Source organism: Oncorhynchus nerka, unplaced genomic scaffold (assembly GCF_034236695.1).
Source record: "Oncorhynchus nerka isolate Pitt River unplaced genomic scaffold, Oner_Uvic_2.0 unplaced_scaffold_835, whole genome shotgun sequence".
In the NCBI taxonomy this organism is placed as follows: domain Eukaryota; kingdom Metazoa; phylum Chordata; class Actinopteri; order Salmoniformes; family Salmonidae; genus Oncorhynchus; species Oncorhynchus nerka.
Window position 1 is genome coordinate 166,531 of NW_027040436.1, and position 25,572 is coordinate 192,102.

A 25,572-nucleotide genomic window follows, 5' to 3' on the forward strand; every position below is an offset into this window, starting at 1 on the left:
ACAAAAAAATCGTATAGAAAGGCTTTGGCATCACCATCGTTATTTACTAGCATGCATATTTATAGTGGTATTTTTTTAAAAATATATATATATTAATAGATATATATTTTAAATTCTGTTTAGAGACAAAGAGAATGGGGAGTATTTTGCTTGTTGAACCTTGTGTGTCATTTGTAGAGAGAGAGAGAGACGGAGAGAGAGAGAGAAAGAGAGAGAGAGAGAAAGAGAGAGGGAGGGAGAGAGACAGAGAGGGAGAGAGAGAGAGAGAGACAGAGAGAGAGAGAGAGCCGGTGACGTCATCTTTTCCGCTTGACTCTGCGGCCGGTGGGAATGTTCTCGAACATGTCGGATGAAGAAGTAACACAAGCAGGTAATCAGACTAGTGCAGTGGAAACGTCCTGTCTTGTTAAATGGTTTCAATACAATAATTTTTTTAATTGTAACTGAATGTATAGACTTGTATACTAGTTCCGTAAATGTGTTGCATCACTCTAGCTACATTGGATTGTTGTGGCGCAGTGATATTTGCATTAGATGACTATTAAAGCGCATGCGCGGTAGGGAATATTACATTGCGGAAGAAAACAAGCTTAAAAATCAGAATGGGGGGGGGCAGTGGTTTATACACGGCGACGAGCAATCAGCATCCGGGCTTGAATGGAGATGACAGAGGCGGTTGTAAACATAGGAGTCTTTGTTTAGGTACGTTTAGATTATCATTGGCATGGTTTGAACATGAGGGTAATTGCACCATATCTGTCAAGGCTATCTGCTTAAAGAGGCAATGCATCGCAAATGTAGATTTTACAACGGTGTTTGTGTACGTTTCATTTTTTTACTTTACACTCAGTAGTTCAATTTCGCTCTCAATAAAATAAATCAAGTTGGTTGTAAATTGCTGTGTGAAATGTAGCAGCTGACAGATTGATTCTTGATCCTATTCTTTCTCGGGTTATTTTTAAAGGAGATTCACTTTTGTCAAATCTGCCTTGAATGTAATCTCGGCTGTTTCTAATGAACGGTACCTCCATTTTTAAGGTAAATACTGCTGTATGTATCCATTTATTATCAAGAGATAATTAGCAAGTCTTTAACCTCAACTGACACACAGAATCAATCCAACACCAAGAACAATTAAATTGGTATTTAATTTACATGATTATAAATGCTCCACTTTACATCCTAGTCAGAGGTCTCCCTCTCCCCATGTTTATAGATGTACGTCCTCCCTATGTAGCGCACTAGACAAGTCTCTGAGTGTCCTTGAGTGGCCCGGGCCAGAGCCCGGACATGAACCCGATCGAACATCTCTGGAGAGACCTGAAAATAGTTGTGTAGCAGAGCCCTATGGGCCCTGGTCAAAAGTAGTGCACTACATCCTATGGGCCCTGGTCAAAAGTAGTGCACTACATCCTATGGGCCCTGGTCAAAAGTAGTGCACTACATCCTGGGCCCTGGTCAAAAGTAGTGCACTACATCCTATGGGCCCTGGTCAAAAGTAGTGCACTACATCCTATGGGCCCTGGTCAAAAGTAGTGCACTACATCCTATGGGCCCTGGTCAAAAGTAGTGCACTACATCCTATGGGCCCTGGTCAAAAGTAGTGCACTACATCCTATGGGCCCTGGTCAAAAGTAGTGCACTACATCCTATGGGCCCTGGTCCAAAAAGTAGTGCACTACATCCTATGGGCCCTGGTCAAAAGTAGTGCACTACATCCTATGGGCCCTGGTCAAAAGTAGTGCACTGTATAAGGTGCTGTTCATAGATACACAGTAAGTCTATGAGGTGCTCATTTTCAACCGAGATTTAACTTTATTGCCAAAGAAAATAGCAAGGATATGTCTTCTAATGTTCTCAAATACAAATGGACACAGTCAGACACCAAAAGCACAATTAAATGGACATTTTATTTACATTATTATTATTATTATTAAGTTCATACACTTATGAACACCTTAGTGAAGTTATGCCTGGGCGTCCTGTTGTTCAGGTGTTTTATAAATCAGCTCTAACACCAAAACCAGGTCCAGGAGGAGGCTCAGACAGAGATGTCAGTCCACCTGCTGGCTCACAGGAGAAACGGCCGTTCCTGGAAGATAAATAACAACGAAGAATTATTACATTTAGGAAATGTCAACAAACACGTTTTTTTTCTACTTTATATTAATTTCCAGCAACGACCCCCCAAAAAAAGAAAAAAAATCAACAAATGTAAAAACAGCAGGTTTGTTTTTGTAGTTAAAATGAGGAAAATGTTAAAATAATTATACGTGCATTCAGAAAGTATTCAGATCCCATGACTTCTTCCCACATTTTGTTCAGTTACAGCCTTTTATAAAATGGATTAAATCCTTTCCCCCTCCAATCTACACACAATACCCCATAGTGACAAAGAAAAACTGTAGTTTTTTTTTTTAGAAATGTTGCGAATATATTCAATCTATAAAAAAATAGAAACATCACATTTACATAAGTAGTCAGAACCCTTTACTCGTTGAAGCACCTTTGGCAGTGATTACAGCCTCGAGTCTTCTTGGGCTACAAGCTTCTGGCACGCCTGTATTTGTGGAGTTTCTCCCATTCTTCTCTGCAGATCCTCTCAAGCTCTGTCAGGTTGGATGGAGAGCGTCGCTGCACGGCTATTTTCAGGTTTCTCCAGAGATGTTCGTCGGGTTCATGTCGGGCTCTGGCTGGGCCACTCAAGGACATTCAGAAACTTGTCCCGAAAACACTCCTGCGTTATCTTGGCTGTGTCTTTAGGGTCGTTTGTCCTGTTGGAAGTTCGCCGTAGTCTGAGGTCCTGAGCGCTCTGGAGCAGGTTTTCATCCAAAAGGCACATGACAGCCCGCTTGGTGTTTGCCAAAAGGCACCTAAAGGACTCAGACCAGGAGAAACAAGACTCTCTGGTCTGATGAAACCAAGATTGAACTCTTTGGCCTGAATGCCAAACGTCACATCTGGAGGAAACCTGGCACCATCCCTACGGTGAAGCATGGGTGGTGGCAGCATCATGCTGTGGGGATGTTTTTCAGCAGCAGGGACAGGATCGGGGAAAGATGAACGGAGCAAAGTACAGAGATCCTTGCTGAAAACCTGCTCCAGAGCGCTCAGGACCTCAGGCTGGGGCTAAGATCCACCTTTCAACAGGACAGTGACCCAAAGCACACAGTCACGATAACGCAGGGGTGGCTTCGGGACAAGTCTCTGAATGTCCTTGAGTGGCCCAGCCAGAGCTGGTACTTGAACCCGATCAAACATCTCTGGAGAGACCTGAAAATAGCTCTGCAGCAACGCTCCCCATCCAACCTGACAGCATGAGAGGATCTGCAGAGAAGAATGAGAGAAACTCCCAAATACAGGTGTGCCAATCTTGTAGCATCATACCCAAGAAGATGAGGCTGTAATCGCTACCAAAGGTGCTTCAACAAAATATTGAATAAAGGGTCTGAATACTTATGTAATTGATCAGTTTTTTAAACATTTATAATAAATGTACTAACATTTTTAAAAACATGTGTTTTGCTTTGTCATTATGGGGTATTGTGTGTTGATTGGGGGGACAATTTAATACATTTTTATAATAAGACTAATGTAACAAAATGTTGGAAAAAATTCAAGGGTCTGAATACTTTCTGAATGCACCACACACACACACACACACACACACACAGACACACACACACACCACACACACAACACACACACACACACACGAAACAATAGTTTACTTAGATCTCTATCAATTTCTTTGCTAGATCCAACGATCAACCGGTTGTAAAAAGCACCAGTGTGTGTCAAAACGTTAGTCTTCACAGTTCACCGATAGACAACGAGCTGTTACATTGTATGGATAGGCAAAGCACCAGTCCAGTACTATGTCCTCGACACAGTTCACTGCTGAACAACATGCTGTTATATTGTATATGAGTTAGGACCAGTCCAGTACTATGTCCTCGACACAGTTCACTGCTGAACAACATGCTGTTATATTGTATATGAGTTAGGAGCCTGTGTTTCTCGCAATCATGCCACATGCCTGGATTTTTTTAAACATTCATTTTTTTAATATATTTTTTTAAACGTCTTCATCAAACTTCCCAAATTCTTTGTCAGATGGTCTAGCACCATCCTCAGTCAATTGCTTACGTTTTTAAAATAAAATGATAAAATCTTACTACGGCATACAATTGAGCAAAACACAGGACCGTAAATATGATATGAGGCGATAGACATTCATACCTGGGTCCAGGAGGAGGGACTTGTCCAGCTTTCAGTTCGTCAATGATCTGATCAATGTCTTTAGGACTCAGGTCCTCCTGTAAGCCAGAGGGCAGCAACACATCACAGATCCACATTCAGACAATGAAACTACCCTGATACATCAAACCAGTCTATTTACCCAGTAAAACCACCCTGACACATCAAACCAGTCTATTTACCCAGTAAACCACCCTGATACATCAAACCAGTCTATTTACCCAGTAAAACCACCCTGATACATCAAACCAGTCTATTTACCCAGTAAACCACCCTGATACATCAAACCAGTCTATTTACCCAGTAAAACCACCCTGATACATCAAACCAGTCTATTTACCCAGTAAAACCATCCTGACACATCAAACCAGTCTATTTACCCAGTAAAACCAGTCTATTTACCCAGTAAAACCACCCTGATACATCAAACCAGTCTATTTACCCAGTAAACCACCTGATACATCAAACCAGTCTATTTACCCAGTAAAACCACCCTGATACATCAAACCAGTCTATTTACCCAGTAAAACCACCCTGATACATCAAACCAGTCTATTTACCCAGTAAAACCATCCTGACACATCAAACCAGTCTATTTACCCAGTAAAACCAGTCTATTTACCCAGTAAAACCACCCTGATACATCAAACCAGTCTATTTACCCAGTAAAACCAGTCTATTTTACCCAGTAAAACCACCCTGATACATCAAACCAGTCTATTTACCCAGTAAACCATCCTGACACATCAAACCAGTCTATTTACCCAGTAAAACCAGTCACCCAGTAAAACTACCCTGCTACATCAAACCAGTCTATTTACCCAGTAAAACCACCCTGATACATCAAACCAGTCTATTTACCCAGTAAAACCACCTGATACATCAAACCAGTCTATTTACCCAGTAAAACCAGTCTATTTACCCAGTAAAACCACCCTGATACATCAAACCAGTCTATTTACCCAGTAAAACCATCCTGACACATCAAACCAGTCTATTTACCCAGTAAAACCACCCTGATACATCAAACCAGTCTATTTACCCAGTAAAACCACCTGATACATCAAACCAGTATATTTACCCAGTAAAACCACCTGATACATCAAACCAGTCTATTTACCCAGTAAAACCACCCGGATACATCAAACCAGTCTATTTACCCAGTAAAACCAGTCTATTTACCCAGTAAAACCACCCTGATACATCAAACCAGTCTATTTACCCAGTAAAACCATCCTGACACATCAAACCAGTCTATTTACCCAGTAAAACCACCCTGATACATCAAACCAGTCTATTTACCCAGTAAAACCACCCTGATACATCAAACCAGTCTATTTACCCAGTAAAACTACCCCTGATACATCAAACCAGTCTATTTACCCAGTAAAAAAACTAGTCTGTTTGCAGTAAAACCACTGCTACATCAAACCAGTCTATTTACCCAGTAAAACCACCCTGATACATCAAACCAGTCTATTTACCCAGTAAAACCATCCTGACACATCAAACCAGTCTATTTACCCAGTAAACCACCCTGATACATCAAACCAGTCTATTTACCCAGTAAAACCACCCTGATACATCAAACCAGTCTATTTACCCAGTAAAACCACCCTGATACATCAAACCAGTCTATTTACCCAGTAAAACCACCCTGATACATCAAACCAGTCTATTTACCCAGTAAAACCAGTCTATTTACCCAGTAAAACCACCCTGACACATCAAACCAGTCTATTTACCCAGTAAAACCACCCTGATACATCAAACCAGTCTATTTACCCAGTAAAACCACCCTGATACATCAAACCAGTCTATTTACCCAGTAAAACCACCCTGATACATCAAACCAGTCTATTTACCCAGTAAAACCACCCTGATACATCAAACCAGTCTATTTACCCAGTAAAACCATCCTGACACATCAAACCAGTCTATTTACCCAGTAAAACCAGCCTGATACATCAAACCAGTCTATTTACCCAGTAAAACCAGTCTATTTACCCAGTAAAACCACCCTGATACATCAAACCAGTCTATTTACCCAGTAAAACTACCCTGCTACATCAAACCAGTCTATTTACCCAGTAAAACCACCCGGATACATCAAACCAGTCTATTTACCCAGTAAAACCATCCTGACACATCAAACCAGTCTATTTACCCAGTAAAACCACCCTGATGCATCAAACCAGTCTATTTACCCAGTAAAACCACCCTGATACATCAAACCAGTCTATTTACCCAGTAAAACCACCCTGATACATCAAACCAGTCTATTTACCCAGTAAAACCACCCTGATACATCAAACCAGTCTATTTACCCAGTAAAACCAGTCTATTTACCCAGTAAAACCACCCTGATACATCAAACCAGTCTATTTACCCAGTAAAACCACCCTGATACATCAAACCAGTCTATTTACCCAGTAAAACCACCTGATACATCAAACCAGTCTATTTACCCAGTAAAACCACCCTGACACATCAAACCAGTCTATTTACCCAGTAAAACCACCTGACACATCAAACCAGTCTATTTACCCAGTAAAACCACCCTGATACATCAAACCAGTCTATTTACCCAGTAAAACTATTGACATCGTAAAACCAGTCTAGTTACCCAGTAAAACTACCCTGACACATAAAACCAGTCTATTTACCCAGTAAAACCACCCTGATACATCAAACCAGTCTAGTTACCCAGTAAAACTACCCTGACACATAAAACCAGTTCGATAACCTAAATGAGTGAAATTTGTATTGCTATATTTATTCAATTACAAAAAAACAATCAGTTCTGCTTAATTCAGCACGAGGGTTGTGGTTTACAGAGAGCCTTAGTGGTTTCCAACTAACAGACGGTACTAATGGAGAACTAGAGACCAACTAACAGACGGTACTAATGGAGAACTAGAGACCAACTAACAGACGGTACTAATGGAGAACTAGAGACCAACTAACAGACGGTACTAATGGAGAACTAGAGACCAACTAACAGACGGTACTAATGGAGAACTAGAGACCAACTAACAGACGGTACTAATGGAGAACTAGAGACCAACTAACAGACGGTACTAATGGAGAACTAGAGACCAACTAACAGACGGTACTAATGGAGAACTAGAGACCAACTAACAGACGGTACTAATGGAGAACTAGAGACCAACTAACAGACGGTACTAATGGAGAACTAGAGACCAACTAACAGACGGTACTAATGGAGAACTAGAGACCAACTAACAGACGGTACTAATGGAGAACTAGAGACCAACTAACAGACGGTACTAATGGAGAACTAGAGACCAACTAACAGACGGTACTAATGGAGAACTAGAGAACAACTAACAGACGGTACTAATGGAGAACTAGAGACCAACTAACAGACGGTACTAATGGAGAACTAGAGACCAACTAACAGAGGGTACTAATGGAGAACTAGAGACCAACTAACAGACGGTACTAATGGAGAACTAGAGACCAACTAACAGAGGGTACTAATGGAGAACTAGAGACCAACTAACAGACGGTACTAATGGAGAACTAGAGACCAACTAACAGACGGTACTAATGGAGAACTAGAGACCAACTAACAGACGGTACTAATGGAGAACTAGAGACCAACTAACAGACGGTACTAACGGAGAACTAGAGACCAACTAACAGAGGGTACTAACGGAGAACTAGAGACCAACTAACAGAGGGTACTAATGGAGAACTAGAGACCAACTAACAGACGGTACTAATGGAGAACTAGAGACCAACTAACAGAGGGTACTAATGGAGAACTAGAGAAGAGACCAACTAACAGAGGGTACTAATGGAGAACTAGAGACCAACTAACAGACGGTACTAATGGAGAACTAGAGACCAACTAACAGACGGTACTAATGGAGAACTAGAGAAGAGACCAACTAACAGACGGTACTAATGGAGAACTAGAGAAGAGACCAACTAACAGACGGTACTAATGGAGAACTAGAGAAGAGACCAACTAACAGACGGTACTAATGGAGAACTAGAGACCAACTAACAGACGGTACTAATGGAGAACTAGAGACCAACTAACAGACGGTACTAATGGAGAACTAGAGACCAACTAACAGACGGTACTAATGGAGAACTAGAGACCAACTAACAGACGGTACTAATGGAGAACTAGAGACCAACTAACAGACGGTACTAATGGAGAACTAGAGACCAACTAACAGACGGTACTAATGGAGAACTAGAGACCAACTAACAGACGGTACTAATGGAGAACTAGAGAAGAGACCAACTACTCTAATATTTTTGCAGGTATCATCATGAGAATATCTCAGTATTATCTCAGTGCTAGTCCGCTGTACCTGCACCAGTGTTTTTCCTTCACAACTTGTTCTCCATATTTTTTTTTTTTAAATCGGGAGCCTGTTTGTTTTCAGTACTTTTATTTCAATGACTGATCAAAACTTGTTTACTCATTCATGACTCTTGTTCCTCTGCAGCAGACATATGGTAAGCAATATTGTTTGGAACATCGAATCACAATAAATGTTTTTTTTATTTTTTAAATCACAGTATTGAATCGCAATACATATTGTATCGGCACATAAGTATGGTGAGGTTCCCTGGCCATTCCCAGATCCAGTATACTCACGTAGTAGTTGTCGTTGATCTGGACCATGGGAGCGTTAACACAGGCACCAAGACACTCCACCTCTATGAGAGAGAACATCTTGTCTGACGTCATCCCTCCTACCTTGATGCCTGAGAGGAGGAGGAGGAGGAGGAAGATGTTTCGGCTTATAAGACTGATCTGATGGAAGGATTGGTGAACGGATCCCAGATCAGTTTGTGCTTTTGTCAACGACATTGCCATTGTCAAGCCAAACATGTTCTGCATGACAATTGGATAAAGAGTTGGAAAGAGAGTAGAAACCGACTGGAACCCAGCATCTTGACACTGCAAAAGAAACTACTTAATATTCACAAAAAAATATACAGGTATAGGTTTAGCTATCATCGTTAAGTAGGAGTGAAAAATAATTTTAATTGATTCTTAGTTCTCCTAGATCTCTGAAGCTAGCTTAATGCTCGACTCTAAACAATCCATTACTGTTGTGTACACTAGGGTTGGGCGATATTACAATCGCATCATCTATCTACTGACGATTGACAGCCATCGTCGATTGGTAAAAATCGTAATGTGACAGATGATGGTTGACCCTATTTGAACTGGACTGGTGTAGAGCAGTGAAGAACAGTCTCACAGCACACAGCTATAGACTATAGCCTACACCCATTCTTCATTATCTTATTTCGGACACACTAATTACACTATATATACAAAAGTATGTGGATACCCCTTCAAATGAGTGGATTCTGCTATTTCAGCCTCACCCGTTGCCGACAGGTGTATACAAATCGAGCACACAGCCATGCAATCTCCATAGACAAACATTGACAGTAGAATGGTCCTTACTGAAGAACTCGGTGACTTTCAACGTGGCACCGTCATAGGATGCCACCTTTCCAACAAGTCAGTTTGTCAAATTTCTGCCCTGCTATAACTGTATGGGCTGTTATTGTGAAGTGCAAGCGTTGAGAAGCAACAACAGCTCAGTCAGGAAGAGGTAGACCCCACAAACTCACAGAACGGGACCGTCAAGTGTTGAAGCGCATAAAATCCGTCTGTCCCGGTTGCAACACTCACTACCGAGTTCCAAACTGCCTCTGGAAGCAACGTCAGCACAAGAACTGTTCGTCGGGAGCTTCATGAAATGGGTTTCCATGGCAGAGCAGCCGCACACAAGCCTAAGATCACCATGCGTAATGCCAAGCGTTGGCTGGAGTGGAGTAAATCTTGCCGCCATTGGATTCTGGAGCAGTGGAAACACGTTCTCTGGAGTGATGAATCACGCTTCACCATCTGGCAGTCCGACGGACGAATCTGGGTTTAGCGAGTGCCAGGAGAACGCTACCTGCCCAAATGCATAGTGCCAACTGTAAAGTTTGGTGGAGGAGGAATAATGGTCTGGGGCTGTTTTCATGGTTCAGGCCTCTTCGTTCCAGTGAAGTGAAATCCGAACTCTACAGCATAACAATGACGTTCTAGATGATTCTGTGCTTCTAACACAGAGCCCTGACCTCAACAAACACCTTTGCGATGAATTAGAACGACAACTGTGAGCCAGGTCTAATCGCCCAACATCAGTACCTGACCTCACCAATGCTCTTCTGGCTGAATGGAAGCAAGTCCCCACAGCAATGTTCCAACATCTAGTGGAAAACCTTCCCAGAAGAGTGGAGGCTGTTATAGCAGCAATGTTTCAATATCTAGTGGAAAACCTTCCCAGAAGAGTGGAGGCTGTTATAGCAGCAATGTTCCAACATCTAGTAGAAAGCCTTCCCAGAAGAGTGGAGGCTGTTATAGCAGCAATGTTCCAACATCTAGTGGAAAGCCTTCCCAGAAGAGTGGAGGCTGTTATAGCAGCAATGTTCCAACATCTAGTGGAAAGCCTTCCCAGAAGAGTGGAGGCTGTTATAGCAGCAATGTTCCAACATCTAGTGGAAAGCCTTCCCAGAAGAGTGGAGGCTGTTATAGCAGCAAAGTGGCAGACCAACTCCATATTAATACCTATGAATTTTGGAATCGGGTGTCCACATACTTTTGGTCATGTAGTGCATCTTGTGTCTACTAGCAGTTAAAAACAACATATCCTATATTCCCTTCGCTCTCTATTCTATGAATAGGACTTTGGTCGTTTATGCATGGATTTATCCCAATCAAACAATGAATGTAACGGACTTGCATCTCAAAGTTGTTTTGGATAGCTTACAAATGTAAGGTAGCGAGGTGACTGACTATGTCAATAGCCCATAGATCTAAATGACAAGTTTTCATCAAGTTTAAGTTTATTAAGAAAGAAATTATCCATTCGGCCAGGATAACCCCTCCATGTGAGGTCACAAACCAAATGGCCAATAACCCATCTCCTACTGGCCTATCACAAACCAAATGGACAATAACCCTCCTCCTACTGGCCTATCACAAAACCAAATGGCCAATAACCCATCCTCCTACTGGCCTATCACAAACCAAATGGCCAATAACCCATCCTCCTACTGGCCTATCACAAACCAAATGGCCAATAACCCTCCTCCTACTGGCCTATCACAAAACCAAATGGCCAATAACCCATCCTCCTACTGGCCTATCACAAACCAAATGGACAATAACCCATCCTCCTACTGGCCTATCACAAAACCAAATGGCCAATAACCCATCCTCCTACTGGCCTATCACAAACCAAATGACCAATAACCCATCCTCCTACTGGCCTATCACAAACCAAATGGCCAATAACCCATCCTCCTACTGGCCTATCACAAACCAAATGGCCAATAACCCATCCTCCTACTGGCCTATCACAAAACCTGGCCAATATCCTCCTACTGGCCTATCACAAACCAAATGGACAATAACCCATCCTCCTACTGGCCTATCACAAAACCAAATGGCCAATAACCCATCCTCCTACTGGCCTATCACAAACCAAATGGCCAATAACCCATCCTCCTACTGGCCTATCACAAACCAAATGGCCAATAACCCATCCTCCTACTGGCCTATCACAAAACCAAATGGCCAATAACCCATCCTCCTACTGGCCTATCACAAACCAAATGGCCAATAACCCATCCTCCTACTGGCCTATCACAAACCAAATGGCCAATAACCCATCCTCCTACTGGCCTATCACAAACCAAATGGCCAATAACCCATCCTCCTACTGGCCTATCACAAACCAAATGGCCAATAACCCATCCTCCTACTGGCCTATCACAAACCAAATGGCCAATAACCCATCCTCCTACTGGCCTATCACAAACCAAATGGCCAATAACCCATCCTCCTACTGGCCTATCACAAACCAAATGGCCAATAACCCATCCTCCTACTGGCCTATCACAAACCAAATGGCCAATAACCCATCCTCCTACTGGCCTATCACAAACCAAATGGCCAATAACCCATCCTCCTACTGGCCTATCACAAACCAAATGGCCAATAACCCATCCTCCTACTGGCCTATCACAAACCAAATGGCCAATAACCCATCCTCCTACTGGCCTATCACAAAACCAAATGGCCAATAACCCATCCTCCTACTGGCCTATCACAAAACCAAATGGCCAATAACCCATCCTCCTACTGGCCTATCACAAACCAAATGGCCAATAACCCATCCTCCTACTGGCCTATCACAAACCAAATGGCCAATAACCCATCCTCCTACTGGCCTATCACAAACCAAATGGCCAATAACCCATCCTCCTACTGGCCTATCACAAACCAAATGGCCAATAACCCATCCTCCTACTGGCCTATCACAAAACCAAATGGCCAATAACCCATCCTCCTACTGGCCTATCACAAAACCCCTCCTCCATGTGAGGTAAAAATAAAATAAAAATGTAAATGGCCACACAGACACATGTTTTGGCTCTGTCATAACCTCACATGGTCTCTCCTATCATTGCTATGCAGACGACACACAATTAATCTTCTCCTTTCCCCTTCTGATGACCAGGTGGCGAATCGCATCTCTGCATGTCTGGCAGACATATCAGTGTGGATGACGGATCACCACCTCAAGCTGAACCTCGGCAAGACGGAGCTGCTCTTCCTCCCGGGAAGGACTGCCCATTCCATGATCTCGCCATCACGGTTGACAACTCCATTGTGTCCTCCTCCCAGAGCGCTAAGAACCTTGGCGTGATCCTGGACAACACCCTGTCGTTCTCAACTAACATCAAGGCGGTGGCCCGTTCTTGTAGGTTCATGCTCTACAACATCCAGAGTACGACCCTGTCTCACACAGGAAGCAGCGCAGGTCCTAATCCAGGCACTTGTCATCTCCCGTCTGGATTACTGCAACTCGCTGTTGGCTGGGCTCCCTGCCTGTGCCATTAAACCCCTACAACTCATCCAGAACGCCGCAGCCCGTCTGGTGTTCAACCTTCCCAAGTTCTCTCACGTCACCCCGCTCCTCCGCTCTCTCCACTGGCTTCCAGTTGAAGCTCGCATCCGCTACAAGACCATGGTGCTTGCCTACGGAGCTGTGAGGGGGAACGGCACCTCAGTACCTCCAGGCTCTGATCAGGCCCTACACCCAAACAAGGGCACTGCGTTCATCCACCTCTGGCCTGCTCGCCTCCCTACCACTGAGGACGTACAGTTCCCGCTCAGCCCAGTCAAAACTGTTCGCTGCTCTGGCCCCCCAATGGTGGAACAAACTCCCTCACGACGCCAGGACAGCGGAGTCAATCACCACCTTCCGGAGACACCTGAAACCCCACCTCTTTCAGGAATACCTAGGATAGGATAAAGTAATCCTTCTCACCCCCCTTAAAAGATTTAGATGCACTATTGTAAAGTGGCTGTTCCACTGGATGTCTTAAGGTGAACGCACCAATTTGTAAGTCGCTCTGGATAAGAGCGTCTGCTAAATGACTTAAATGTAAAATGTAAATGTAATGTTCATCTGTCATATAGACAATAATAAAAAATAACAAAATCAACATTTGTTTATCCCATCTTCACTTTGATCTCCTTTCATGTCTGGGTCCGCCTGTCGATCTCTTACCCAGTTTGTTCTGGAGGGCCTCCAGGATGCTGTCGGAGTCGCAAAGCATGCAGGGAGTTGTAGTGCAGATCTGGATGTGGTACTTGCCCACCGGCTGCCTCAGGAACATGGTGTAGAACGTCGCTACCTCATAGATCCTCATCGGAGGGACCTCAAGCACCTCGGCCACCTGGGAGAAGAGAGGAAAATGTATGTTTTAAAAATAAAAAAAAAAAATAAAATGGAGGCTCATTAACAAAAAAAGGTGTAGCATTGACTTAAGTATAATCAGTCCAGTAATGGATGCTGGAGTCGGTTTCTAAATGGCTCGTCCTTACTGATCCCGCCCCTGGTCTGGTTTCTAAATGGCTCGTCCCTACTGATCCCGCCCCTGGTCTGGTTTCTAAATGGCTCGTCCTTACTGATCCCGCCCCTGGTCTGGTTTCTAAATGGCTCGTCCCTACTGATCAAGCCCCTGGTCTGGTTTCTAAATGGCTCTGATCCCGCCCCTGGTCTGGTTTCTAAATGGCTCGTCCCTACTGATCAAGCCCCTGGTCTGGTTTCTAAATGGCTCGTCCTTACTGATCCCGCCCCTGGTCTGGTTTCTAAATGGCTCGTCCCTACTGATCAAGCCCCTGGTCTGGTTTCTAAATGGCTCGTCCCTACTGATCAAGCCCCTGGTCTGGTTTCTAAATGGCTCGTCCCTACTGATCAAGCCCCTGGTCTGGTTTCTAAATGGCTCGTCCCTACTGATCAAGCCCCTGGTCTGGTTTCTAAATGGCTCGTCCCTACTGATCCCGCCCCTGGTCTGGTTTCTAAATGGCTCGTCCCTACTGATCCCGCCCCTGGTCTGGTTTCTAAATGGCTCGTCCTTACTGATCACGCCCCTGGTCTGGTTTCTAAATGGCTCGTCCTTACTGATCACGCCCCTGGTCTGGTTTCTAAATGGCTCGTCCTTACTGATCCCGCCCTGGTCTGGTTTCTAAATGGCTCGTCCTTACTGATCCCGCCCCTGGTCTGGTTTCTAAATGGCTCGTCCTTACTGATCCGCCCCTGGTCTGGTTTCTAAATGGCTCGTCCTTACTGATCACGCCCTGGTCTGGTTTCTAAATGGCTCGTCCTTACTGAACACGCCCTGGTCTGGTTTCTAAATGGCTCGTCCTTACTGAACACGCCCCTGGTCTGGTTTCTAAATGGCTCGTCCTTACTGATCCCGCCCCTGGTCTGGTTTCTAAATGGCTCGTCCTTACTGATCCCGCCCCTGGTCTGGTTTCTAAATGGCTCGTCCTTACTGATCCCGCCCCTGGTCTGGTTTCTAAATGGCTCGTCCTTACTGATCACGCCCTGGTCTGGTTTCTAAATGGCTCGTCCTTACTGATCACGCCCCTGGTCTGGTTTCTAAATGGCTCGTCCTTACTGAACACGCCCCTGGTCTGGTTTCTAAATGGCTCGTCCTTACTGAACACGCCCCTGGTCTGGTTTCTAAATGGCTCGTCCTTACTGATCAAGCCCCTGGTCTGGTTTCTAAATGGCTCGTCCCTACTGATCCCGCCCCTGGTCTGGTTTCTAAATGGCTCGTCCCTACTGATCCCGCCCCTGGTCTGGTTTCTAAATGGCTCGTCCCTACTGATCCCGCCCCTGGTCTGGTTTCTAAATGGCTCGTCCCTACTGATCAAGCCCCTGGTCTGGTTTCTAAATGGCTCGTCCCTACTGATCCCGCCCCTGGTCTGGTTTCTAAATGGCTCGTCCTTACTGATCCCGCCCTGGTCTGGTTTCTAAATGGCTCGTCCTTACTGATCCCGCCCCTGGTCTGGTTTCTAAATGGCTCGTCCTTACTGATCACGCCCTGGTCTGGTTTCTAAATGGCTCGTCCTTACTGAACACGCCCCTGGTCTGGTTTCTAAATGGCTCGTCCTTACTGAACACGCCCCTGGTCTGGTTTCTAAATGGCTCGTCCTTACTGATCCCGCCCCTGGTCTGGTTTCTAAATGGCTCGTCCTTACTGATCCCGCCCCTGGTCTGGTTTCTAAATGGCTCGTCCTTACTGATCACGCCCCTGGTCTGGTTTCTAAATGGCTCGTCCTTACTGATCACGCCCCTGGTCTGGTTTCTAAATGGCTCGTCCTTACTGAACACGCCCTGGTCTGGTTTCTAAATGGCTCGTCCTTACTGATCAAGCCCTGGTCTGGTTTCTAAATGGCTCGTCCCTACTGATCCCGCCCCTGGTCTGGTTTCTAAATGGCTCGTCCCTACTGATCCCGCCCCTGGTCTGGTTTCTAAATGGCTCGTCCCTACTGATCCCGCCCCTGGTCTGGTTTCTAAATGGCTCGTCCCTACTGATCCCGCCCCTGGTCTGGTTTCTAAATGGCTCGTCCCTACTGATCCCGCCCCTGGTCTGGTTTCTAAATGGCTCGTCCTTACTGATCCCGCCCCTGGTCTGGTTTCTAAATGGCTCGTCCCTACTGATCCCGCCCCTGGTCTGGTTTCTAAATGGCTCGTCCTTACTGATCCCGCCCCTGGTCTGGTTTCTAAATGGCTCGTCCTTACTGATCCCGCCCCTGGTCTGGTTTCTAAATGGCTCGTCCTTACTGATCCCGCCCCTGGTCTGGTTTCTAAATGGCTCGTCCCTACTGATCCCGCCCTGGTCTGGTTTCTAAATGGCTCGTCCCTACTGATCCCGCCCTGGTCTGGTTTCTAAATGGCTCCCTTACTGATCCCGCCCCTGGTCTGGTTTCTAAATGGCTCGTCCCTACTGATCCCGCCCCTGGTCTGGTTTCTAAATGGCTCGTCCTTACTGATCCCGCCCCTGGTCTGGTTTCTAAATGGCTCGTCCTTACTGATCCCGCCCCCTCTGTGGTTGAACAAATCTACATCAGCACACCACTCATTCATTCTGATTATGCCTATTTAAAAAAATCTGTTGCCACAAAAGCAAACCAGATTAACATACTCTATTCTGAAGCAAACAGATGACCTCAGTCGGCATATTGTTCATGGCTGAGATGGGGATATTGATTGATTGATTTACCTTGTTCATGGCTGGGATGGGGGGCCATCCATGCTGTCTCTGAGCCAGGTCCAACACGGGGATGGTGGCGGCCTGCTTGTGGCCCTCTGGGTACATACTAATGATAGCATCAATCCTCTTAAAACAACAAACGGCTTTCATTAGTGACGCTTATATGATGTGGTTTGTTGATAAGAACAGAACATGTGATTGTTTTATGAAAGCTTCCTTTCATAAAAAAAAAAAAAACATTTTTTTTTTTTAAAGTTAAAAGTTGTGAAATTGATGCGATTTACATTGTAATAAACCGGTGTTTTAATAGTTGTTGTTTTAGTCTTGATTTGCAGTCATTTCTTTAAATAATAATGTTCTTGACATCGTCCACTCACCTTCAGGTTGTCCACAGTGAACTCAAATGGAGTATCTGGGTTGTTGTCAGGTGTGTCTCTGTGCTGCAGTGGAAAGAAAACAAGCAGATTAAATCATTAATTCATTATTAATCATTATATTGAAGTCAGTTTTACAGAAATCCTACCAGTACCTGCCAAAACTAAAAACAATGTTGTATTAGTTCAAAATGTTAAATTAGTAAAGCTACCAACTCGTCAGGAAAGGACCATCTTCCCCATAGATCACTATGGGGAGAGGAAAGCCCAAGGTGGTTGAGATAAAGCCTTTTTATCTACACCAATATGAGTGCTGTATCCAACAACATAAGCCGAGTTCACAGGCAGACCAATTCTGATATGTTTTTTCTCTCACTAATTGGTCTTTTGACCAATTAGATCAGCTCCGAAAACAATTTTGTACAAAATACTGATGTGATTGGTCAAAAACACCAATTAGTGAGGGGGGGAGGAGTCTCTGAATTACACACCTTGTGTAAACGCAGCCATATTGGCACTACAGGAAATGTACCACTGCCCCCTTGTGAACAGTCCTATCCTGGTGTTATCTGGTTAAAATGGTCATCGTAAACATGCACAAGCTATGGTTGCTATGCCAAGGGACTGTTACCATGTCAACATGTCTCTATGCCAAGGGACTGTTACCATGTCAACATGTCTCTATGCCAAGGGACTGTTACCATGTCTCTATGCCAAGGGACTGTTACCATGTCTCTATGCCAAGGGACTGTTACCATGTCAACATGTCTCTATGCCAAGGGACTGTTACCATGCCATATTTCCATCACCTGAGTAGAAGCAACAACCATGTGCTGTTGTTTCAACAGTAACCACTAACACATGACATCTAGTGACAGGGAGAGTTTTTTTTGTATATACAGTAGAGTATTGCAATATATATTTGTATATACAGTGGAGTATCGCTATATATATTTGTGTATATACAGTAGAGTATTGCAATATATATTTGTGTATATACAGTAGAGTATTGCAATATATATTTGTGTATATACAGTAGAGTATTGCAATATATATATTTGTATATACAGTGGAGTATTGCAATATATATTCAGATATATATTTTTATTTTATAACATCTTACAGTAGTTGCATGATATGAAAGGCTGGTTCATATAGTTGAGTAGGGCCAGACCTAGTTGCATGATACAATGCGTATGAAAGGCTGGTTCATATAGTTGAGTAGGGCCAGACCTTAACAACAGTGAACATGTACAAAACAAGCCATGGCCTTGTTGTTGGAGATATTGACTTAAGGTTCTTAGTGTTAGTCACATCATAGTCTTTTGTTAGCCAGTGGTGTAAAGTACTTAAGTAGTACTTTAAAGTATTTCTCACTTAAGACGTTTTTTTGGGGGGGGGGGTTATCTGTACATTACTATTTATATTTGACTACTTCTACTTCACTTCATTCCGTAAGAAAATAATGTACTTTTTACTCCATACATTTTCCTTGACACCAAAAAGTACATTACATTTTGAATGCTTAGCAGGACAGGAAAATAGTCACATTCAGGAAAATAGTCAAAATTCACACACTTATCAAGAGAACATCCCTGGTCATCCCTACTGCCTCTGATCTGGAGGACTCATTAAACAGAGAACATCCCTGGTCATACCTACTGCCTCTGATCTGGAGGACTCACTAAACAGAGAACATCCCTGGTCATCCCTACTGCCTCTGATCTGGAGGACTCACTAAACAGAGAACATCCCTGGTCATCCCTACTGCCTCTGATCTGGAGGACTCACTAAACAGAGAACATCCCTGGTCATCCCTACTGCCTCTGATCTGGAGGACTCACTAAACAGAGAACATCCCTGGTCATCCCTACTGCCTCTGATCTGGAGGACTCACTAAACAGAGAACATCCCTGGTCATCCCTACTGCCTCTGATCTGGAGGACTCACTATCTGTTGGACTAGTTAACTGTAAGGTTGCAAGATTGAATCTACGAGCTGACAAGGTTCAAATCTGTTGTTCTGCCCCTGAACGAGGTATTTAACCCACTGTTCCTAGGCCGTCATTGAAAATAAGAATGTGTTCTTATCTGACTTACCTAGTTAAATAAAGGTGTAAAAATTAAATAAAAAGTCGGTCAAAAATACCGATTTCCGATTGTTATGAAAACTTGAAATCGGCCCTAATTAAATCGGCCGACCCCTACTCTGGACAGTTCTGACCTAGAATATGTGGACAACTACAAATACCTAGGTGTCTGGTTAGACTGTAAACTCTCCTTCCAGACTCACATCAAACATCTCCAATCCAAAATTAAATCTAGAATTGGCTTCCTATTTCACAACAATGTCTCCTTCACTCATGCTGCCAAACATACCCTCGTAAAACAGGCTATCCTACCGATCCATGACTTCGGCGATGTCATTTACAAAATAGCCTCCAACACTCTACTCAGAAAACTGGATGTAGTCTATCACAGTGCCATCCGTTTTGTCACCAAAGCCCCATATACCACCCACCACTGCAACCTGTATGCTCTCGTTGGTTGGCCCTGACTACATATTCGTTGCCAAACCCACTGGCTCTAGGTCATCTAAGTCTTTGCTAGGTAAAGCCCCGCCTTATCTCAGCTCACTGATCACTATAGCAACACCCACCAGTAGCACATGCAGGTATATTTCACGGGTCATCCCCAAAGCCAACACTTCCTGGGTTGGCGCCCCCCCCTTGGGTTGTGCCGTGGCGGAGATCTTTGTGGGCTATACTCGGCCTTGTCTCAGGATGGTAAGTTGGTGGTTGAAGATATCCCTCTAGTGGTGTGGGGGCTGTGCTTTGGCAAAGTGGGTGGGGTTATATCCTTCCTGTTTGGCCCTGTCCGGGGGTGTCCTCGGATGGGGCCACAGTGTCTCCTGACCCCTCCTGTCTCAGCCTCCAGTATTTATGCTACAGTAGTTTGTGTCGGGGCTAGGGTCAGTTTGTTATATCTGGAGTACTTCTCCTGTCCTATTCGGTGTCCTGTGTGAATCTAAGTGTGCGTTCTTTAATTCTCTCCTTCTCTCTCTCGGAGGACCTGAGCCCTAGGACCATGCCCCAGGACTACCTGACATGATGACTCCTTGCTGTCCCCAGTCCACCTGGCCATGCTGCTGCTCCAGTTTCAACTGGCCTGGGCCCCTAGGACCATGTCCCAGGACTACCTGACATGATGACTCCTTGCTGTCCCCAGTCCACCTGGCCATGCTGCTGCTCCAGTTTCAACTGTTCTGCCTTACTATTATTCGACCATGCTGGTCATTTATGAACATTTGAACATCTTGGCCACGTTCTGTTATAATCTCCACCGAGCACAGCCAGAAGAGGACTGGCCACCCCACATATGCTCTCTCTAATTCTCTCTTTCTTTCTCTCTCTCGGAGGACCTGAGCCCTAGGACCGTGCCCCAGGACTACCTGACATGATGACTCCTTGCTGTCCCCAGTCCACCTGACTGTGCTGCTGCTCCAGTTTCAACTGTTCTGCCTTATTATTATTCGACCATGCTGGTCATTTATGAACATTTGAACATCTTGGCCATGTTCTGTTATAATCTCTACCCGGCACAGCCAGAAGAGGACTGGCCACCCCACATAGCCTGGTTCCTCTCTAGGTTTCTTCCTAGGTTTTGGCCTTTCTAGGGAGTTTTCCTAGCCACTGTGCTTTTACACCTGCATTGCTTGCTGTTTGGGGTTTTAGGCTGGGTTTCTGTACAGCACTTTGAGATATCAGCTGATGTACGAAGGGCTTTATAAATAAATTTGATTTGATTTGATTCCTTTGACGCCTTTCCTTCTAGTTCTCTGCTGCCAATGACTGGAACTAATTGCAAAAATCACTGAAGCTGGAGACTTATATCTCCCTCTCTAACTTTAAGCATCAGCTGTCAGAGCAGCTTACCGATCACTGTACCTGTAAACAGCCAATCTGTAAATAGCACACCCAACTACCTCATCCCCATATTATTACTTACCCTCTTGCTCCTTTGTGTCTCTACTTGCGCATTCATCTTCTTCACATCTATCACTCCAGTGTTAATCTGCTAAATTGTAATTACTTTGCTACTATTTATTGCCTTACCTCCTTACTTCACACTGTACGTTGATTTTTATATTGTGTAACTCTGTTGTTGTTTTTGTCGCACTGCTTTTGTTTTTTTTATCTTGGCCAGGTCGCAGTTCTCAACTGGCCTACCTGGTTAAATAAAGTGAAATAAAATCAACACAATCCGAGGTCCTCCCGGGTGGCGCAGTGGTCTAGGGCGCTGCATCGCAGTGCTAGCTGTGCAACCAGAGACTCTGGGTTCGCGCCCAGGCTCTGTCGCAGGCGGCCGCGACGCACAATTGGCTTTAGCGTCATCCGGGTTAGGGAGGGTTTGGCGGTAGGGATATCTTTGTCTAATCGCGCACCAGCGACTCCTGTGGCGGGCTGGCGCAGTGCACGCTAACCAAGCACGGTGTTTCCTCCGACACATTGGTGCGGCTGGCTTGGATGCGCTGTGAAGCAGTGCGGCTTGGTTGAGACGAAGGCTTTGACCTTCGTCTCTCCCGAGCCCGTATGGGAGTTGTAGCGATGGATACCACAGAAAAAATATATTATTAAAAATATATATATAAAAATTTTTTGGGACAATCCTGTCTCTGAGCTCTTTATGCTTTGTTTCTGCTTCTACACTGTGCCTTTCCAAATCATGTCCAATCAATTGAATTGATGGTGGAATCCAGTCCAGTTGTAGAAACATATCAGGATGATCAATGGAAACACGATGCACCTGAGCTCAATTTCAAGTAAAAGGGTCTTTCTGTTTTTATACATTTGTAAAAATGTCTGTTTTGCTTTGTCATTGCGGGGTATTGTGTGAGGGGGAAAGTATTTAATCCATTTTAGAATAAGGCTGTAATGTAACAAAATGTGGATAAAGTGAAGGGATCTGGATACTTCACGAATGCACTCTCATATTTACACAAGTACTCACACCCGAGTCAATAATTCATAGAAGCACCCATAGCAGCGATTACAGCTATGAGTCTTTCTGGGTAAGTCTCTAAGAGATTTCACACCTGGATTGTACAACATTTGCCCATTTATTATTTTCAAAATTCTTCAAGCTCTGTCAAATTGGTTGGCTAAGAACCATTTTTAGGTCTTGCCATAGATTTTGAAGCAGATTTAGGTCGAAACTGTAACTAGGCCACTCAGGAATATTCTGTGTCTTCTTGGTAAGCAACTGCAGTGTAGATTTGGCCTTGTGTTTTGGTTATTGTCCTGCAGAAAGGTGAATTTATCTCCCAGTGTCTGGTGGAAAGCAGACTGAACCAGGGTTACCTCTAGGACTTTGCCTGTGCTTAGCTCCATGAAGGAAAAAAAAATGATCCTGAAAACCATCCCAGTCCTTACTGATTACAAGCATGCCCATAACATGATGCAGCCACCACTATGCTTGAAAATATGCAGAGTGGTACTCTAATGTGTTGTATTGGATTTGACCCAAACATAACATGTATTCAGGACAAGTGGTTTCCTTCCTCTACGGCAACTGAGTTAGGAAGGACGCCTATATCTTTGTAGGGACTGGGTGTATTGATACACCATCCAAAGTGTAATGAATAACTACACCATACCCAAAGGGATATTTTATGTCCTCTTTTATTTTACCAATAGTTGTTGTTCTTTGTGAGGCATTGAAAACCTCCTGGTCTTTGTGGTGTATCTGTGTTTGAAATTCACTGCTTGACTGAGGGACCTGACAGATAATTTGTGTGTGGGTACAGAGATGAGGTAGTCATTCAAAAATCTTGTTAAACAACATTATTGCAATGCACACAGAGTGAATCCATGCAACTTATTATGTGACTTATTGCACACAGAGTGAATCCATGCAACTTAGTATGTGACTTATTGCACACAGAGTGAATCCATGCAACTTAGTATGTGACGTACTGCACACAGAGTGAATCCATGCAACTTAGTATGTGACTTTATTGCACACAAACAAAAGGGTTGAATACTTATTGACTCAAGACATTTCAGTTTTCATATAATTAATTTGTATAAAACTATTTAAAAACTAATATCTAAAAACAATTCACTTTGACATGTTGCGATATTGTGTGTAGTGGGCCAAGTAACCAAAACAAATCTTAAATCAGTTTTAAATTCAGGCTGTAATATAACAAAATGCTGAAAAGTCAAGGGTGTGAATACTTTCTGAAGGCCATGTATGTGAGGAATGACGTGTGCTTACTTCCTGTTTCCTGTTTCTTTTCCTTCATTTACTTTACTTCAACCGAAGTAAACGGAGCTCAATTGCATTCTTGTACAGCTAATATTTTCCATATGATGATTTCTCTCTCTAGCCACATTGAACAACATGAGTATTGACACTGCCTTCTGGTGGAATTGTCGCAGCAGATCATACCATTATTGTTTGTTGTTATTCTTAAATTAAATTCTATGTTGCAACCAAATTTGCATAATGTTGTCATGGAAAATATTCATGTTGTTTCCAACTAGCAATCAACAACTGTGCCGTAAACACGTCTGCATTATTGAACGTTAAGATTGCCCAACGCCAGTCTCTTTGGCAAATGACAGGGAATGGCAAGGAGTGGAATGTTAACTAAAAGAGACTGGTACCCAGACTAGCCTTGTGTGGCCATACTTCCCAATCTCGTCTTGGTAGGTAGAAGCCTGGGCTTCTGAGGCTAGTCACATTAAGGATATAGTACAGTAAGAAATCAGCGAGGTTAGAGATCCTACACAGCTGCACTCACCACAAAGATGCCCCCAGCTCCAGCTCTGGCAGCGGACTGGTGCAGACTCCTGACCTGCCTGGACTGAAGATGGAACATTGACAGAAAAAGAAGGATGTTAATGTGTGAATAAGGTTTGATTCTATGCAATACCAACCCAAAACGAATTTATTAAAGACTTCAATACCAACAGGACAATTTGGCAGTATGAGGCACCAGTTATAATTATGACCATTGTGATTCCAAAACGATTAAAAGTTGTGGCGGTAGCCGTGAAGCAAACTAGCCAGCAAACTATAAGGCTCTTTTACGCTAGCTAACTCGGTTAATGAGTCAGGAAGCACTAGCTAGCGAACTGACAAGGACAAAGATATATTTCACAATCGTTCAATCAACATTATTGTTCATATTAATATTTGACTAAATCATGACTCTAAAACAGTGTAACATTGGCTGGTGTAACTAGCAGCTAGTTAGCTAGCCATTCCGCTAGCTAGCCGCTTGCCCTTGTCAGTGTCATGCAACATATTTCATTCAATTCTCATAAAACGTAATGATCATAAGACTGACAATGTTAGTATAACCCGAGTACATTGTTATAACCATACCGTTTGCGATACAACAGATCGAACAGAAGTTAAAAACATCTTGACAGCGTAGTTTTTGTCCCGTTGATACAACACTTATTGGACGACAGCAAAGGCTGACATCGATTTACGGTCGTCTCGATTGAGAGGGTCTGGCTTTACGCAACGTGTTTACTTCTGAAGTGAAACTAATCGACCACAGATCAAACATGATCAGAAATTATTACAACTTTGTTTTCTCTGTCCAAAATGTATCTCCATTTATGTGAACGATCACGCGCTACGATTATTAGGCTATTTAACGGTCAGTATTTGCATGGACGTGTGTATCTTTCTGTACTACTCCATTGTTCAGCCAATATGAGCGTCTTTTTTTCTTTTTATGGTGACATTGACGGTGGTGGAACGTTAAAACAAGAGTTTCTATTGGACAAATGAAGTTAGGCCCCTCCCCGTTTCATCGTGTATTTTCATTCTGACCCGAAGTCGCCCTACAAAAGGGCCTGATTGTCTCTACAAGCCAGAATGTCGGAATACAATGATATGCATGCAGAATTGTACGTGCTGTAGGTCTTCTGATGACAGGAGGTGGAGATAAGGAGATAGGGTGTCCACATGAAAGTGTTGTTTGCCTACCTTTCTGCGCTCGCAGGTAGGTTCTGTTGATTGTATTTTCAATCTCCTGATGTGATGCACAATATGTAAACAATTGCCAGAATGTAACCAAAGCACGTTTCCTCGCAATCAGCAGGAATTGTTTGCCTTTCGGTCTGTGGTTAGATTAGTCTCAGCCATATTGTGCAAGTGTTTGTCACATGCGAATTGCATCAGTATTGAAAATAAAAAACGGAAATAAAAACCGATGAACAGACCAGCATACTGAAGGTCGGATTGATAGCATTTCCTGTGGATATTGTGTATCAGATTACCTC

The 25,572-nt window shown here is 43.8% G+C and overlaps 1 protein-coding gene and 1 long non-coding RNA gene across 2 annotated transcripts; one reads left to right on the forward strand and one right to left on the reverse strand.

The window, feature by feature from the left end:
* The first annotated feature begins 294 nt into the window (after positions 1-294).
* Positions 295-21,075, forward strand: LOC135571040 (uncharacterized). Its single transcript, XR_010463629.1, has 2 exons — positions 295-370; positions 20,336-21,075. It is a non-coding gene; the product is annotated as an uncharacterized LOC135571040 (long non-coding RNA).
* On the reverse strand, positions 1,892-24,700 carry LOC135571039 (NADH dehydrogenase [ubiquinone] flavoprotein 2, mitochondrial-like). Its single transcript, XM_065016852.1, has 8 exons — positions 24,662-24,700; positions 24,075-24,137; positions 17,271-17,333; positions 16,903-17,019; positions 13,896-14,064; positions 8,903-9,012; positions 4,243-4,319; positions 1,892-2,092 (listed from the first exon to the last, which is right to left on the reverse strand). The coding sequence occupies exons 1-8, from the start codon at positions 24,698-24,700 to the stop codon at positions 1,999-2,001; spliced, it is 732 nt and encodes a 243-aa protein (XP_064872924.1). The 3' UTR covers positions 1,892-1,998.
* Positions 24,701-25,572: the final 872 nt, after the last annotated feature.